The sequence below is a fragment of the Chelonoidis abingdonii genome, chromosome 10 (assembly GCF_003597395.2).
Source record: "Chelonoidis abingdonii isolate Lonesome George chromosome 10, CheloAbing_2.0, whole genome shotgun sequence".
Taxonomy (NCBI): domain Eukaryota; kingdom Metazoa; phylum Chordata; order Testudines; family Testudinidae; genus Chelonoidis; species Chelonoidis abingdonii.
Window position 1 is genome coordinate 70,564,732 of NC_133778.1, and position 18,250 is coordinate 70,582,981.

The 18,250-nt window shown below is 40.9% G+C and overlaps 1 protein-coding gene across 2 annotated transcripts in view; it reads right to left on the reverse strand.

The window, feature by feature from the left end:
• Positions 1–18,250, reverse strand: part of PDIA5 (protein disulfide isomerase family A member 5) — a 123,369-nt gene that overhangs the window by 11,521 nt on the left and 93,598 nt on the right. For both annotated transcript variants that reach the window (XM_032797036.2, XM_032797037.2), the window contains exon 14: positions 16,423–16,553. In XM_032797036.2, coding sequence (XP_032652927.2) covers positions 16,423–16,553 — 131 coding nt within the window. The remainder of the gene's footprint in view (positions 1–16,422; positions 16,554–18,250) is intronic.

The window sequence follows — 18,250 nt, forward strand, 5'->3', positions numbered from 1 at the left end:
AGTCTCCCCACGTGCTTAAATGCTGCCCTGAACAGGGATGGACTGAAGCTTAAGCACCTTCCTGAATTGGAACCACAGCGCAAGGGTCCCCCTCCTTATTTCCAGTTGCTTTAAATAGCATCAGAAAACATCTATAAACAGATTAAAGATTTTTCATATTATTCTGTTTTCACATATGCAATTACTGTAGTTGTCACAGGGATGTTGTGTGACTGATAATGGGAGGACTAGAGATGGAGACAGTTGTGAGTGGGAGGAGAGAGGGTCTGTAGGCTTGAGAATTGGAAGGGAGGTGTCCATGAGACAATCTCTGTATTAAATATCAAGCCCACACTTCTAAAGTTCTAGAGTCACACCCTGGGGGTGGTTGCAAAGTACATCAGTACCCTAGCTTTTCACAGCTGGAGGACAGACTTCCAATTTGCATTAAGGTTACAGCTCCTTGCTTTTCCATAGTTTCCTCTCATTTGCTCACACAAGAAACACCAGGCAATTTGAAAGGGGACTGGGTAGGACAGGACGGAAGGAAAAAATCTACACACAGAAAGGCTGCGCAGTATACTGGTAATACTTTGTGGGAAAGACTGGCTAATATGTGCTGGTATTATAGCAGTGTCAAACTAGAGACTAGTTAGTTTCTCACTTACGTGGAGAAAACATTCATTCATATTTTACAAAAAAGCAAACCGGGGAAGGAAGATCTGCCCTTTTCATTAGAGAGCAGCTTCAGATTTTAACAGTCTCAATTCAGTGGCTCCGCACATTATCTGTGATGAACCTGAGGTACTCTCAAATACTTGGCCTACATTAGATAAATCGGTGTGACCAAAAGTAACTAGAAGATCTGCAGTGAACAATTCTTCCTAACTTGTGGAGATTGTGCACAAAGGAGTTGTCAGAGCCCTTCTCTTTTGGATAGACACAAAGGAAACTGGTTAACTTCCTCCAGCCGTGCACTGATCTAATGTGAAGGTAAAAAGCTATCGACAGATAATCAAAGTATTCCTGCCCTTGCCTTCAAATGATAAAGAGCAGCATGCAGCCAACTATGTGTTCACAGTACAGTTCACATTAGTCTTACTGTCATTTATCAATGCAAAATATTTGTAAATAGGTGGCATTCTTCCCTTCTTAGTCAGTATTGAACAGATGCCCTAGCATGATGTTAAAAGGCACTTTGCTACTGGGGTTGCTGTCTTTTACATGAGATGTAAAACCAAGGTTCTGGTATCAAGGATTTCATGGCCTTTTTCACAAGTGAAGATGGTTAACCCTGACATCTTGGCAAATTGCAGTACCATTGATTACATTGTTGGCCATCCTGCCAACTTCTGTTTGAATTGTACATACAGTCTTCTTCCTGCAGGGAAGGATTTTCAAGAGCACGAAGTGACTTAGGAGCATAAGTCCCACTGAAAGCCAGTGAACTGGTAGGAAGTAAATACCAAAGAAAGTCAATGGAACTCGTACTCCTAACTTACCCAGGCATTTCTGAAAATCCTGCCCTTAAGGTACGTCTATACTACCCGCCAAATCAGTGGGTAGTGATCGATCTATTAGGGATCGATTTATCGCGTGTAGTGTAGATGCGATAAATCGATCCCCAATCGCTCTCCCATCGACTGCTGAACTCCAGCTCGGTGAGAGGTGGAAGCAAAGTCAACAGGGGAGCCACAGCAATCAACCCCATGCCGTGAGGATGCGAGGTAAGTCGAACTAAGATATGTCAACTTCAGCTACGCTATTCTCGTAGCTGAAGTTGCGTATCTTAGGTCGATCCCCCCCCCCCCAGTGTAGACCAGGCCTTACTATCCTCAACTACTTTGTAGTGTTGCTACATTCCATCCCAAAGGCAGCTGCACTTCGGCGCTCGGTAAAGAGATCCCTGTGCATACACAGTATAGTCTGAAGATTATTATGTTAATTTTGTTAAGTGCTTTAGTGTTGGTCAGGCTGAACTGGCCGTTTGGCCCGGGGGACAAGTCACTAGACTGGGACTCTGGATTGCTCGGTTTCTTTTCCCAGGTCTGTAACCCATCTGATAGGTGATCTTGGATAAGCCACATCACCTCTCTGTGCCCTTGTTTCCACTCCCACCATTTGTCTGTCCTGTCTATATGGGCTGTAAGCTCTTCAGGGCAGGGACTGTCTCTCAGTATCTTTTTGTACAGCATCTAGCTCTATGAGGACCCAGTCTTGGCTGGGACCTCCAGTTGCTAATGCAATACAAATAAGATAATAATGGGTGATGGGGAAACACTTAAAGACACTTCAGAAGCAAAGTGGCAAGAAATCACACCCACAATCAAAGAAACCCTTCCCTCAAAATTATTTAAATAGTAGTTTACACTTTGACAGCATTACTCCACTCAGTCCCTCTAGAAGACAAGGGTCCCCCCAATAACTTACCCTACAAAGTGTTTTGGAGGGTTGGGGGGGTTGTTTTGAAGGACTTGAGTTTGATTCTCCTACACAGTTTTTATTAAATGATCCTTCAGATTGAAAATAAGACACCCCAAAACCAAACACAACTTGATTTAAAGTTCCCCCTGCCAACAAGCAAATGTCTTTCAGACAGCATCCCTCAGGTGGTTTGTACCACTCTCTGTGCCTGAGGAGGGAATCTGCTACAAGCCCCCACTTATGTGCTGACACGTAGCTTTGATAGTTAGGATTTAGAACAAGTCATTCTTTTCAAGTAAATACAAGTGAAAGCCAATAAACCACCAGTGTCCCTTTAGAGACAGAAAAGTCCACTTCACATTAAAAATGCAACATGGTATTTTACTGTGGTCAACAGATGGCAGCTCAGAATACCAAATAGCAGTTTAGCTGATCACAGGGGATTAATAAAACTGTCAGGCATGTCAACAGTTGCTCAATTGCCCTACTGTCCTAGCACGTCATCACGACACATAGTGCAGAGTAATATCCAACAGAGGGCATCAAGACAGCTACGAGCAAAGACTCATAGATTTTAAGGGCACAAGGGACCATTAGATCATCTGGATCATTGCCTGTATTTTCCAAATGCTATGACTAATATGTTTGGAGTTCTTAGGCAACATAGAGGAGATAGCTAAACCACACAGAATCCAAAATCTTACACACTCTTGGTAGTTGCTTTCACTTCTACACTCCTCCCTTCCTACCTGTCCTTCCTATGTCTAACACAAACCCTCTCCCACCAGGGCTTACGGGTGTGTACCTTACATTTCACTTCTGAATTTGACTCGGTGTGTTTTATTTAACGTATTCTGGTCACAAAGCTAAAAACACCAACATATGGTTTTTAGCATCACTGTTCAATGGGCGTTCTGTTAACTTTGACCATCTACCCATGGAACCAATGTGAAGTCAGTGCCAAATTCTGTGCTGAATGCTCAAGGAGTTTCAAGAAGTCATTGAAAAAGATGTGGGAAGGAGCGCCTCAGACGGAACTTCATCTGTTACAACTTAAAAGGATTGCCAAATGCAGAAAACTGGAAACCACCCAATTCAGTCATTCTATTTAAGGCACGCATCCACAAAAAAGCAGAGGATGACATCTTTCTTTTGACAGACGGAAAACTCATTCCCACCACTCCTTTTTCACACTTCTCATCACGCTTTTATTTTAAGTATTCACGCTGTCGTGAAGATTTGAATGTGAAAAAGAAACAGTGTACAATTACTGTGGATTAAGATATGAAAGTACACGGGCTGCTCAGAAGAGATCTTCCAGATGGGCTGGAATGGAAAGATTAAACTTGAGGCAACTTAAGGTGTCAATGAGATGTCAAGAGTGGAAAGGTTCTATACATCTCTCTCAGGTATTTATAGGGCAGCAAATCTTGAAAAGATGAGATTTTAATTGCAATGGGAAATGGGGATTCAAAACCCCTCTGGTATCTTTGAAAATCTCAGTTGTAGTATCTAGCTGGATGAGGGTGGCAGCACAGCAGGAACATTCTTGAAATGGAAGACCTATACCAGGGGAGATGGGTTCCACCTTCCTCAGCTTGCTTGAAAATAACAGGCTTTATAATGACAGAGGAAGGTTATTTATACTGAAGAGTCTGGGGGAAATCAGCAGAGGTTAAGGTGCCCTTTAAGGATGCACGACAACATCCATAGGCAGTTTTGGTTGCAATGAGGTGCTAAGACGAAGGTATTTGTTAAGAAGAATTCAATTTCCCATGGCAAGGTCAACATGGTCAAAGCAGCAATGTTTCATTTTGAAACAGGAATGCCCTATACTGGCAGAAGTAAATACCAACGATAAGACTAAAACTCAGAAATGGGCAAGTTGGAATGATCCGCTTAGATGCCCCACAGCTTATGGCATTTAAAACTAGAATGGACAAGTAACTCCAAAACGTATTGCAGGGAATAAACTGCAGAGGCCACCAGGAGATGAACTAGATCAAGGATTCTCAATCAGGGGGTGGTGACCCTCAGGAGCATCACAAACAGATGTCAGGGGGTTGTGACCACCCTGCAGTTATTGTTAAATAGGAAGGGATTCCTGGCTAGATGGGACAGGTGTCCTGGGATGATGATGGACTAGATAACCCAACAGAGAAGCAAGAGATAGAAAAGACCTCACATTCTATGAAGAGAAGGTTTAGATAATTGAGGTTAAAGATGTAAAGGAATCATTTAAAAAAATAAAAGGGATATTACCAGTTCGTCAGCACAGACGGAATAAGTCACCAAGGGTGCTTGGGCAGCATTACACACAAAAGAATGAAATGGAGGCTCTCATTGGTTCTGCTCCTAGCACGTAACATTTCTCAAAATAGATTCTGTCACGGCTCATCCCTCCCAGCTGCTTAATCCTTATCCTACACCTTCACTGCAGCAAAGTTTTGGTTATAGCCTTGGAGAATATGAGGGTCACAACATGAAAATAAACTCACTTAAAGAGCATAGATACAACTACATTAATTTCTCCCATCAGGAAATTTTACTGAATCTCCCCTAGTTGCCTGATGCCCCACTACTGTCCTAAAGGTTACCTCTCCACTTTTAGTGTCATTGGGAAATTTGATCCTGGCTGAATTCACATGGCGGCTGAGTTTACCAAAGGACAGGTTTAAACACAGTACAAACAAGATTTTCAGAAGAGAATTGTGATTTTGGGTGCCCAGCTTGAGATACCTTAAAGGGACCCTGTTTTCAAAACATGCCAAGCATCCTGACCTGTGAAAATGAAGCCCTTTGTAAAGGGTCCCCAAAGTTGCCATCCTAAAATGGAGGCAAGCAAAATCCTTAAATTGCTTTTAAAAATCTTGACCAAAATTCATTCCCTATGCAGAAACCCCAGGGTACAACCTGTGTACTGTCTGTGAGTGGCCCAGGTCAGAGCGACTGCAACAAAGCATTGCGAGGCACCCAAAGTTACAGGGCAGGGATGACCCAAACTCTCATTGGTCTGGATTGCACCCCAGATATACGTGAGTTGGTTGTATGTGAGTTTACTAAGGCTAACAAATGCCCTTTTGCAAGTGAAAATTTTGCTATAAGACTGAACGGATTGAAAAAAATAAAAACCTATGCCAGGTAAAGTGTGATTTAAAGAAAAATACAAAGCAGATATTAAGAACAAATTGACCAAATAATAATAATAAAAATCAACCAAATGATTGTAAGTAATCATTCTGCTACATCACAAATAGAAGACTGCATGTGCAACAGTAGGCCTTCCATACTACCAAAGGGAGATGGGATAGGATGTTCAAGCAGTGAAAAAGTGAAATGAATTTCTTGCCTCTATTTTACTAGCGTATGATAGGGAAATTCTCATTTTAAGGTGGGTTTTTTTGTTTGTTTATTTTTAAACAAGAAAACGGACTCTCTCTTTAACAGGCATCAGAGCCTTGAACAAGAAAGTGTAGAAACTCAAATGCAGTAAATTATCAGGACCAGATAGTTATTATCCATGTGTCCAAAGAACAGTGTGTGCAATAGATAGTGACCGACAAAGAGAAGTCACAATATTGACCTTATAATATACATGGGTAACATTTTCAAAAATGCCTGAGGCTCAGATTTTAAGAAGTATTTAGATACGGCTGTGCTAAGCCTTGCAATGCATCACTGATTTAGCAGCCTAAATCTCATTTTCAAAAGGGTTTAAGGCACTTAGGCCCACATTTGTAAAGGTATTTAGGTGTTGCTGAATTCAGTGTCAAAGCTCCTAACTGATTAAGTAGCCTAAATCTAATTTTCAGAAGGGATTTAGGCACTTAAGAGCCAAAATCCCATTGATAGGCTCCTTAGTCCCATTTTCAAAAAAGACTTAAGACTTCTATATACCCGAGTCTTTCGAATTTACTACTAAGTCACTTTAGGCCTTGCCTGCACACACAAACTGTATGGTTTTAACTCTACGATATAGTTAGACAGTATAACTCCCCTAGTGCGGACACAGCTACACCACTGTAAGAGTTCCCACATGAGAAGGAGAATGAGCTATACTGCACCCACAGTAGGAATTGCACCAGTACAACTATTTTGGTCACATCCCAAATCAAAGTAGTTATACCACTATAAAATCAGTGTGCAGACCAGGTGGTCAGCACTTTTGACAATTTTATCTTATTATACCTTTACAGATCTCTGTCTCGATCATAAGACATACATTTATATATAGACACACACACACAGATTCACACACGAGTAAGGAGTATATGAGTAATCAATATATTTATGATATGTATGTGTTATACATCTATTATTTTACTGGACAGATTAAACACACAACATTGACATTTAAGGTTGTAACCCGCTTCAGGATAAAATGTATTATGCAAACTTAAACCAGTACTGTCACACCTGGCTTAGGACACAATGGCATTTACACCATCTGAGCTCTTGTCTCTGCACAACAGAAAAAAACCCCTTCAATCTTTTAGCAACTCGCATCCCAGGATCTCAACAGCTGCAACCAACATTCATTTAATTAAGCTTCAAATTGCCCATGAGCAATAAGCACTACTATCCCTTTCATAAGATTCAAGATTAACCTATGTCAAAAAGAAGTTACATAACTTCCTCATGGGGTTTGGTTCTGCTAGGAACTGAGCACATCTGTGAGGTGCTGAGTGCCCTGAAGTCTGACTGAGAGTGCCCAGCACTTTGCAGAATCAAGCCTGGTTGCAGAGGTGGGATTGAAACCCAGAAGTCCTGACTCCCTGTCTGCTAGTCTAAATAATCACCCTCTAAATAAGACAAAGACACATTGCCTTCCATTACTGGTTTTAAAACAACCACACTCCCTAGCAAGTGAAAGAAACACATCAGAATCCTTCAAAGCCAATAGAGGAGCTGGCAGAATTCAGAAGACAACAAAGGCTGTTTCCATTTTGAGAATTGAAGCGGTTCACCAGAATAAAGGAAGGCTATTCCTTGGCCAATCAAAGAAAGATAGATCATGTACTATAATTGCAGAGATCAGAGCTGAAAAAACAGCTAGTGCTTATACTAATAAAATTCATGTAGCTACACAAGTTATTGAAACCACAGAAAAATTCAAGAAAGCCGTTTGGAGATGTTCTTGAAAGGTTAATTTGTTTTTGTTCCACTTCTAAAGAACTGGAGGGCCTTTTAATATAATATCTGGGACCAAACCTTTTTTCATACTATGACCTGACAACATAACTTGTGGCTTGGGAGAATGATCATTAATATTTGAAAGGAAGGTGTTTGTCCTTTGATTTGAGAAGTTTGTGGAATTTCATTTAAGTGTCAGGTCAATTAAGCCTTGCCTCATGGCTCTCAACATTGACAAGCAACCTATTAATAATTTCACAATGTGCTGGTGTTTCCTAAGATACTTGAAGTCTTATTTTATCAACACTTTAAAAAAAGAGTGAAAAAGAAATTTTCCTTCTACTGTAATAGGTGATTTAAAGGACCAGGTGAAAGAAAGCCATCAGTAATTGTGCATGAAGCGAGTGGGTTAGATACTATTCCACAGCATTATCTGTAGCAATAGGCAGTGCGCTAAAATTTTGAGATTCCTGTGTTATAATCCCAGCTCTGCCATCAACTCATTGTGTGCCTTCAGACAAGTCTGCATTTCTCCGCCTCAACTACTCATCTGTATAATGGAGAAACTTACACCCTACTCCCCGGGGATGCTGTCAGGATTAATTAGTCTCTTGCATAGTCTAGGAAGAGCTATGTGAATCTGAAGAGCTATTTTTTATCCTTAGTAGTACTTCAAGAGAGCTCTCTTCCACCAATCTTATAGGGGGATTTTCAAGGACATCTAAGGCATTCAATTACCACTGACAGTCAATGGCAGCTATGTACCTAACTTCCTGAGGTGCCTTTGGATACTCACTCTAGGTTGTCAGTCTTCATCCTAGAAGTGTAGCTCCTAGCTTGCTGTCATTTGGCAGAGCAACGACATGCACTGCGTACCCTTGGAATCCTCTCCTGTCGGTTTCTGAAGTCCTAGCTAGTTAGAAATCTGTCTGGTCTGAAACTGGCACAGAATCTCCTACTGGCTGCAGAATATCATTAACCCTTCAAGCGCATTTGTTCAAAGAGCATACATATCGTGTGTTGAAAGGGCACCCAGGTAACTATGGCTACAGCTGTGCCTACGCATTTACTGTCTGCATATTGTATTTATCACATTACCTTGTCAAACGCTTGAGATACCTAGAGTGCAAAGGTGCTGCATAAAACCAAATCCTTTCAAATTGCTGCCTTTAACAGAAATGTGTGGAGCTTTGACAAAAAATATCACAGGCCAAACGTGGGTTCCCTGGAATTTGGGGATGGGTTAGGCAAAGAAAGAGGAAGAGGTTAGCAGTGGAGGACTTCTCGATTGGATCTCCCCCTACAGCAGGGGACAAAGATACGATTTTATTAAGAGTGGACTATCAGCACCATCAAAGTAGTTCTGACCCTTGACACATGTAATCCAGCAAAACAGAAGGATGTACAGTGAGCACCGCTGAACTAGTTTAGAACAGAAAAGGGTTGAAATAAAAGATACTCAGAACAAAGCTGGAGTTTCACTCACAGAACACCTGGATTTTTCTCTGCATTTTTTGTCCGTTCCCAGTGGCACTTGACAAAGCCTTTAAAATACAGCTTCATGAAGCTGTGGACCACAAACACAGGCCTCAACTTGGCCTCTGATTTTGCAGGCACAATTAACTCCAACTACACTTGTGTGGCTGCATTTAACTGCATGAGCAAACCGGATCTTGCCATGCAATCACTTGACTTGTAGGCACAGCTGGTAAAGTCCTATAGCAGGGCCTCCAGCTAGTTGCCGATGAAAAGATAAAGGGGCAGTTAACTGCAGCATCAAAGTCCTAAATTAGAGTCTGGCTCAAAATCAGGCCCATTGTAATATTATGGTATCAGCTGAAAACAGAAGTTACAGCATTATCTAATATGAGCTTGACCCCACAAAGTCAAGAGACTTCAGAAGGATGGTAGTTCATTAGCAATCTGAAACCTTCCCTATTCATAACTTTGTATCGCAGAGTAATGGTTGCACTTTTGAGGGTGGAAGAAGGAATATTCTGCAGCAAATGGCACACGTGGTACGACTGCTAAATCATCTAACGCAGCCAGTCACATAATATGGGTAATCTCCCTCCCAATAAATAAATCAATTGTAACATTTTAAGGTTATTAAAGATTTAAAGCAGGAATCCTGTTTCAGAAAACAAGAGGGCTTTATGAGTGTGAACCTGACTAATTTATCTTCAGGTTTAGTGCCATAGCTGTATTCCTAGCTTCTTCCTCACATTTCTTCCTCAGCTGTGTTCAGTCCATTAAACTAACTCATGATTCTGAAGTAAGAGTAATGGACAAACGATTTTAAGAGCTGTTCTCTCCGTACTAATTATCATCCTCAAACATCAAGAATGTAACAGTAGCTGTGCCAGCTTGATCATGGAAGCCTCTGTACAGATTCACCTATTAACAAAACAGACCATTAATGGATTCTCCGGACAGCACTGTCATCCACACTATTTACACCAATAAGCAGATACTTGACTGACATGAAAGTAAACAGCAAGTTCCCCACTAATGTACAGAGAGAAATCAGGTACAGGCAGAGCTCACATAAATCATTAAAACTCTGAAATGCATAAACCCACTAGATGTGAAGCGTCATTGTCTGAATGCTCAGATCTAGGTCCTGGATATTTTCCTCTCCTTTCAGCCACTAAAACCTTCCTGGAGATGCTTTTGCCTTTAAAGGGATTCTTTGCTGTGTGCAGCCAGTAATTTGTATATGCGGTGTGTGTTTGTGTGCATATAAAATTGATATCTCTGTCATGAAGACTCCTGAAGGATTTTGGCTTATGTATACACACCCCCTTATGTAGTTACCTGCAGGGATAGTCTAAGGGACTAAATACCAGTCCTTGGCACAAAAGATAAGCAGTCTCAATTACAGCAGAAACCAGCCTCTAACTATTGGGAAGTTAGGAAATCTCTCCCATGGACAAGTTATGTCATAAATGCTTACTCTGAAAGAACTGGTGCTGCCACTGTCAGAGAAAGGATACTGAACTAAATGGACCATTGATCTGATCCAGTGCAGCATTTCCCACATGCTTATGGGATACAGAACTTATCACACACCTGTTGCTTTGTGATGCATGTTTGGTTCTAGCTCACCTAATAGTTGAATATGTCAGATAGTTTTTCACTGTGGTTCCCTCACATAGGGATCAATTCTCTCCACATCTACAGTGATGAGCTAGCGAGGGGGCAGGGAATACCACAAAAGAAATAATTCTATGACACCCCGATTCTGGGGCTGTGTAAGGGACTGCGGAAGATTTTGTTACTGTTTTAGCTAGGGCTGTTCGCCTTCTCAAGGACAGGTTATTAAAGGTTGCTGTGTACTAGTGCATGCTGTATGTAGCCGGTTGGAATCGCTTAGGCTGGGAAGCCCTGCGTGTTTGGGAAAGCTTGGCCTTTTGCCATAAGAGATAGCCCCAGCTGTGGGAAAAGCTCCCACATGCCTATGTATGAGCTGCTTTACATGCTATTACCATAAAGTTATATTTACCAGAAATTGTTGTGCTGCTTTGGACTCGTTCCCCGCTTTGAGTTAGCAACGTGCAGAGTCCCCGTTGCGGGTGTGTTTTCTTTACCTTCATTAAAAGCCATATCATCGCTGTGGTGTGTGTGTGTGTGGTGTGTTGTCTCGCCCCTGTAAAGCACTCAGGCACGTAACAGGCTGGTTCTCCATTGGTCCCTGCTCTAAGCTATGCTGGCTGGCTGTTACACCAGACAGGGATCGCCAGAGCACAGCAGACTCACTACACCCCTACATGAGAGGACAAAGAGGGGATAGCAGAGGTCTGGGTAGCCAGCTCCATACCAGCTAAGGATTACTCTGCAATGGAACTGGGAAGGGAGATCCTCAGTTATCTTATTAGGGCAACTTTCTGGCCTGTTTGTGCCCCTGGAGAAGCCCAGATGTGTTCCACTCCTGTGCACCAACTTCCTGCTCACCTGTGTCATTCTGTGTATTCGTGGGTGTACAGATGAGATGAAACCAGGAAGTTTCCATTTTGGGGATCAGGGGACTGGAGGGAGAAGGGGTATAATTGGTGCAGGTAATAAGGCAGGAGGCTGATCTTAGTTTCCAGCAAAGTCTGCGGGGGGAAATCAATGAGCGCCTGTTGCAGACTTCAGTGTCCCACATAACATCAACGAGATAGATACGGAAGTACAGAAAATAACTGATCTAATCTATACAAAGCTGTGTCCCCATCTGATTTCTTACCGCTATGCATAAGCAGACTGCGGTGTTCCTGGCCTAGCTGGTGACAAGGCCTCTCAGTCAGGGTACATCTTAATAAGGATCCTGTGGCCTGAAAAGAGTGTTTGTACCACTGCCAGGAGAAGGACCTGCTGTCATGCCTCCCAACCACCATCCTACAACAATGTTAAGACCCATTTTCTTTTAACCAAGATTCAGATCCCACCCAAAACATTTTTCAGAGATAGGTTTCACTTTCTAACTCACCTGCACCACAAAAAAAAACAATGCAAGTTTGGGGAAACTTTAGGAGATAAGCAAAAGTCAAAGAAGAGATGAATGTCCTAACTATACGTATAGCGGCTGCCCAGTTCCGACCAGTTCTATATAAAACCGTTTCATAGAAGAGTGTGGTCCCTAATAATGTTTTTACTCTGGGTCATCTTTGCATAACCTCCATGGGTTACACTACAATAATACTAAGAACTAAACCTCACCAACAGGCAATAATCATTTCAGGTTCAATTGAAGTTTCTCTGCTGATTAGTAAAGCTAACTGAAAATCAGCTCTCAGCAGTGAAATATCTATTAAAAATGTCCACTCTGTGAACCCTGTTGAGCCCTACAAATTGAAGCCATTTGGGAAATTAATAGTGTTGGCAATGACCATCGTTACAAGACACTAAAAGGAACAGTGAGCTTTTTCTTATTATTACTTCTTGTTTCAGCTGACAGGACATGTTTGTTAAAGTGTTTGTCTTAAGAAGAGAAATCAAATTGGTCTGGGAAACACCAAACCTTTGCACTAAAACTGACCAATTAAAATAAATCCCAAAGAACTAAGACTATTCCATCACAATCCAACCCCATTCCCGATCTGGTTGATTCCTTCGTATAAAAGTCTTCTTGGAGGTAGATTTTGACCTCTATGATAATCCACAAAGAAATGTGTCTCCATGCTAGTTTTCATTTGTTAAAGAACATTATTTCTGTTCGAAAGAAAATAAATGTGAGTTGCATTTTTTTCTCCCTTTTGGAAACTTTTGAACGTGTGGAAAACCCTTAACAGAAATCCTAACTAGAAGAAAATACCAGAACGCTACTCTCTGTAATAAACCTTATAATGCACTCTTGTCTGATTCACTGGGAGTTACCCAGCAAAACATTCCAAACTGAGATGATACTCTATTGCAATCTGTGTGCCCTTTGTGGCTCTTACAGCTAATCAACAACTGATTTTTATCATGAAGTTTACTGTGCAACGGCAGGGGCATGTTAACACTAAAAAATTTTGGTACAGCTGAAAAGGCCTGCAGCCATAATGCCATTTGTCACTATACAGCCTACAGCCAGACAGAACCACTCTGCTCCAGGTTGGATCTGCTTAGTACCAAGATGGAAGACCAGTGAAAACCTAGTTATTACAAGTAGCATTGTTTATATAGTATCAGAGGTGTAGCCGTGTTAGTCTAGATCTGTAAAAGCAGCAAAGAGTCCTGTGGCACCTTATAGACTAACAGACTTATTGAAGCATGAGCTTTCGTGGGTGAATACCCACTTTGTCGGATGTATTCACCCACGAAAGCACATGCTCCAATTAAGTCTGTTAGTCTATAAGGTGCCACAGGACTCTTTGCATTGTTTATATAGTGGGTGCTGCTCTTCCACCGAGTCAGTACTAACAGCCTAATGTAAATTAGGAGTCATTACACTGCTAGAAGAGCCATTTTTTGCATGAAACATAAAACCAAGATCCTTACCACTCAAAACAGCCTGACACAAAGTCCACTGAGATCAATGGGAGTCTTTCCGTTGACTTCAAGGGGCTTTGGTACATATTCAAAGCCATTAAGATCCTTTTGCAAGCACAGAGGTGTTAGCCTCCATGTCCTGGCCAAATTCTTGATGGGAAAGTTATGCGCTGCCCACCTAAATCCCCCCTGTAGATGTGGTTTGATTCAGTATGCCTCACTTCCTGTTTTCAACGACTGCGAAGGGTTGCACTGTGCTCTTAAAACACTGCTACATTCCGATCCCACAAGTGGCTGCATTTCAGTGGGTGAAGGGATTCCTAGATGCATTAAGTGCTTTGGGTTATCAGGTTCTATATAAATGCAAGCAATTATTTTGAAAAGGATAAAATTAGGAAATGACTGTGGCCTTTGCCTACAGGTTTATTCATCTCACTGAAGGCTTTAGAAAGGTCAGAACATTCAACCTACTGTTTTAGATCCAAAATCTAAATCATCAGAAGTTCACAATTCTTACAAAAAAATAAAAAAAAATAAGACAAGCTCCTTCATAGGGCGCTGACTGGATATAGTAACACACTGCAGGACTGCACTGGCCTAGGATGCAGCACTGAATAGAGAAAGAAAATTATTTGATCTAATGAGGTCTGGCAATTTTAGCAGTGCTCCGTCTGCACTAAAATAAGCAAGTTAACGTTAATTGGCAAGCATAAGCATGGAGAAGTCCCATGACTGAGGAAATGGTAAACAAAAGATAATCTATCAAATTTAGCAGAAGGCACATTGTCAGGGCAGAAACGCAGCCAACTCCTTATAGGATGATTTGTACTGTTCTGTTTCCTTAATAATGATCTTACTGCAACCAGAGATTTAAAATATTCATCAGTTCTTTCCTACCAGGGCTGACTAAAAGCAGGCTTGCTGCATGTGTGTGTGTACCCACCCCCACATGCATACAGACACACATTAAGCAAAAACAAATCTGCTGAAATACTGTACACCCTGAACATGGGAAATTGTAGTGGAAATTTGGTCACTCTTGACTACAAGTCATAAACAGCCCTGCGAGGATATTTAACAAACACCAATCTATCCTCTATGCAGACAGACTCACGTACCACTTTACCCAAAGGTATGCTGTAAAACTACATCCAAAGAGTAATCCAGCTGCACCAAACAGCACTGAATTATGCCGACCCATTAATGCACTTAAGGCCGGACTGAGATACCCTTACTCACAATAAGATTAGTACCTTATTTCATAAGTAGCCCTGTTGACTTCAGTGGGATTACTTATGGTATAAGGTACTATCCGTCACAAGTAAGACTATAGTCACATGCTTTTGATCACTGGAGTTGCATATTGATGAGTCTCTAAACCATGCCCTTAGTGACTTATGAAGACTAAAATATTTTAAACGCATGCTTTTAAATAGTTTTTATTTAATTTAGATTTTGTTAAAATGACCTAAAGATAATCACACACACACAGAGCGGGGTGGGGGAAGAAAAAGATCTCTTCCCTCCGTGGATGTTGTTCACACTAGGAAGCTAGGGTAAAATGAACTAGCTGGAGAGAACAATGGCATATGTCTTACTTTTACTATTAAATGTATTTGCTTTTAAAATAAACTTCATTCTTAATCAATAGGGATCCATGTATCAGAAATTCCTGGCACAAGGGCAATTTTTAGTCAATGGGTGGTGGGAACTGGAGTTGAAAAAGGATTAAATCTCTTTCTCCTTTCTTTTACAACCTCCCAGAAATTGCCTTCTCTCTGTGTCTCACATCCAGCAGAGCTTCACAGGAGCCCAGAATGCATTCATGTTTAATTTTCTTACAGAAAAGCAAAATAAGGAGCTTTTTTCCTGCCTGATTACTCAAAAACAGTCTCCAGTTGTGTGGGAACAAATCTGATTGAGAAAAGTACATATCTAAATGCTATCAATTAATTGCAGAGACAGTCACCTTATGGTACAGTATTCTGCATGAAAAATTGGGAGGGAGCAGGGTCAGGGCCCTTAATAAAACAAATCAGGCCATAGATATTAAACAGACTCTTCCCATCACAAACCAAAACACCTCCCCAAGACTAAAAGCTGAATGGCGTCCAGCCACCTCTGGACTAATACTGACAATGATTTAAATAACACAGTGCAAATCAGGAAGAAGGCCAAACGCCAGTGCTGGCTGGAAACATTTCTAGCACTGAACATATTTGAAAAAGAGTTATTTCAAATAGTAGGAGAAACTGGCTTCTCTCCCCACCCTGCACATCTGATTTACAAAAGGCCTGATCCAAATCTCCATTTATCTCAATGGAAAGACTCCCTTTGACTTCTAAAGGGAGCTGGTTGGAGCTTATTTATACGTAAATGAGATAATCTGGTGATGAAGTTGTTAAAGTTGGACTCTCATTCCAGGCAGGGATCAAAATGTGGGTTTAGATTACTCCTGAAATGGCTCCATCAGAATTTAGATTTGGAATATCAAGGGATTGATTCACCCTTGCACTACTCCATTGATTTCACTGTAGCTAGCATGGCAAATAAACTGGAGTAACATACTAATGAACATACTAACATCACTATATTATAAGGAATCAATTTATGTTATGCAGGCCATAAATGAAGCAGAGGAAAATAAATGCACTTTCTGTTTATTCATTTGCCTCCTTTGTGAGCCCTTGCAGTACAGTCAGTCTCTGGATTAAAGCTGTAGACTGTCTGCCCCCCGTACAGATTCATAAGATATATTAGGGAGGGTCTCAAGCAACTAAGTCAGACTGAGATATGAACTTCTACAAACTTAGGGTGTTCAGATCTGGAGGTTTGTTTCAAGTCTATGTCTAAATTAACGACTGTTTACAGGATTTCAGAAGCTTCAAGGGACACAGAAGCTATATGATAAACAGAGACACAAATACTCACATGGGGCATAGAACATGACAAGAGCATGCTTCTTCTTCTTTAAAGACTCTCTGAAGTCTTCTCCGGCTAGGTGGATAACACTTGTTAGCTTTTCTTCCCAAGCCGGTTCAGGTGGAGGTGGCGCTTGCGGGCTAGAGGAGAAGAAAACATAATGGATCTCTTAGATCTTTTTAGAAGCAAGCAAAGAGGCCTTGTGGCTCAGTCACCTATTGCTTTGAGAAAATGGTGGTAGAGGATCCTTATGGCTATTTGTGCAGAAGAAAAATGCACTTAGCATTTCCATTGCCAGGAAGGACAAGAGTTAATTTTCAGAAATCAGTAAAAATGTGATTTTGAACATGACTGGTTCAATATAGGAAAACCTTTATTTCAGCAAAGATGTCACAGAGTGGACTTTTGCTCCAGAATGATTTAAAATGACTGTGGGAATTTACAGTTCTGAAACAAAGGTCAGGCTGAAATAAAGGTTTCCTGATTTGCTCTAGTCACACCAGCATGGCTGCATTTATAAGCGTGCATATAGAACGTTAGGGTACAGCAGGTGGAATCAAAAGGCAATTGACATACATCAATCACACCCACTAAAGCAAACCATGTACTGTGTATCACCATAATGTAAACTTAAGTCTTTCAAGACCATCTGGGAAATACAAAATTCTAAAAGTAAAATCAGGATACAGTAATCAACACTAGCCCGTTTTGGAGGGCAGGGAGTAAATGAACTGCAATATTTGAGTAAAGAGAATTTCATATATCAACTGTGATTGCATATAGTGTCCAGCTAATAGCAATCCTGTACACAGAGAGTATCCCTAGAAATCTCTTGTTATTCACCACCTCATGGACATGGCTCAGACTCATTCTGCTGTATCTTAAATAAGTGATTACTTATATAAAATTATCAGTGTGAAGGCATATTATCAAGATCTTCATTTGTCACTGCAGTATTAAATTATAGTTTCCACACTGTCCTGTCATTTTGAAAGGTACTGTTTTAAATACAGTCAGCTATGGATAAAACAAAAGAAAACTCAACATTTTAATTCCATTCAAGGTCATTCCCTAGACACCAACCATATTTCCATCACTACTGAGTTGCCCAGTTGCTAACAAAGGAATCAGGATACCTGGGGACCAGATCTTCAGTTGATGTAAACTGTCATAGTTCTACAGACTTCAACGGAGCTCTGACAATATACCCCAGCTCAACATCTGGCCTCTGCGTATTGTATCTGGCACTGTTTTGAGAGCATCCAGTGATTACAGCAGGAAGAAGGAGTCTGTATTCCTCACAGTCACTGACTTTGTGTGTGAATGTGGCCAAATCAATCTCACTGCCCCCCAGTGTAAAACGTGTCTAATACTTACTTTCCACACAACAGTGTTGCGAGACCAAATTAATCATTTGATGTAAGGCAGTTGGAGAGACTTACAAGCTCAACACAATAAAAATGTCCAAGTATTATTAACCAAACTCTTCCATTAAAAAATCAAGGTTGGATGCCTCATTTCACAATTAGATGGTGAAAACGCAACAACTTCAACAAATAATCGCAAAATACAGATGAAACCTCTTTCTGTGGCACAATATAGCAAACAGAGTAAACACAAAGCTTCTGAAAAAACAAACTCTGTACGTCAAGAAAAACAATTCTTTATATTTTTCTTCCAAAACAGTGAATAGAGACAATTACATCAACAATTCTTCCCTCTTGGAGCTACATTCTTCTCAACGTGCATTCAACCTAAATCTGTACGTTTTACTGCAACTCGTAAGAAAGATGCCATTTTTGATGGTCAGAAATTACTTCAGAAAGAAAAAAGTACA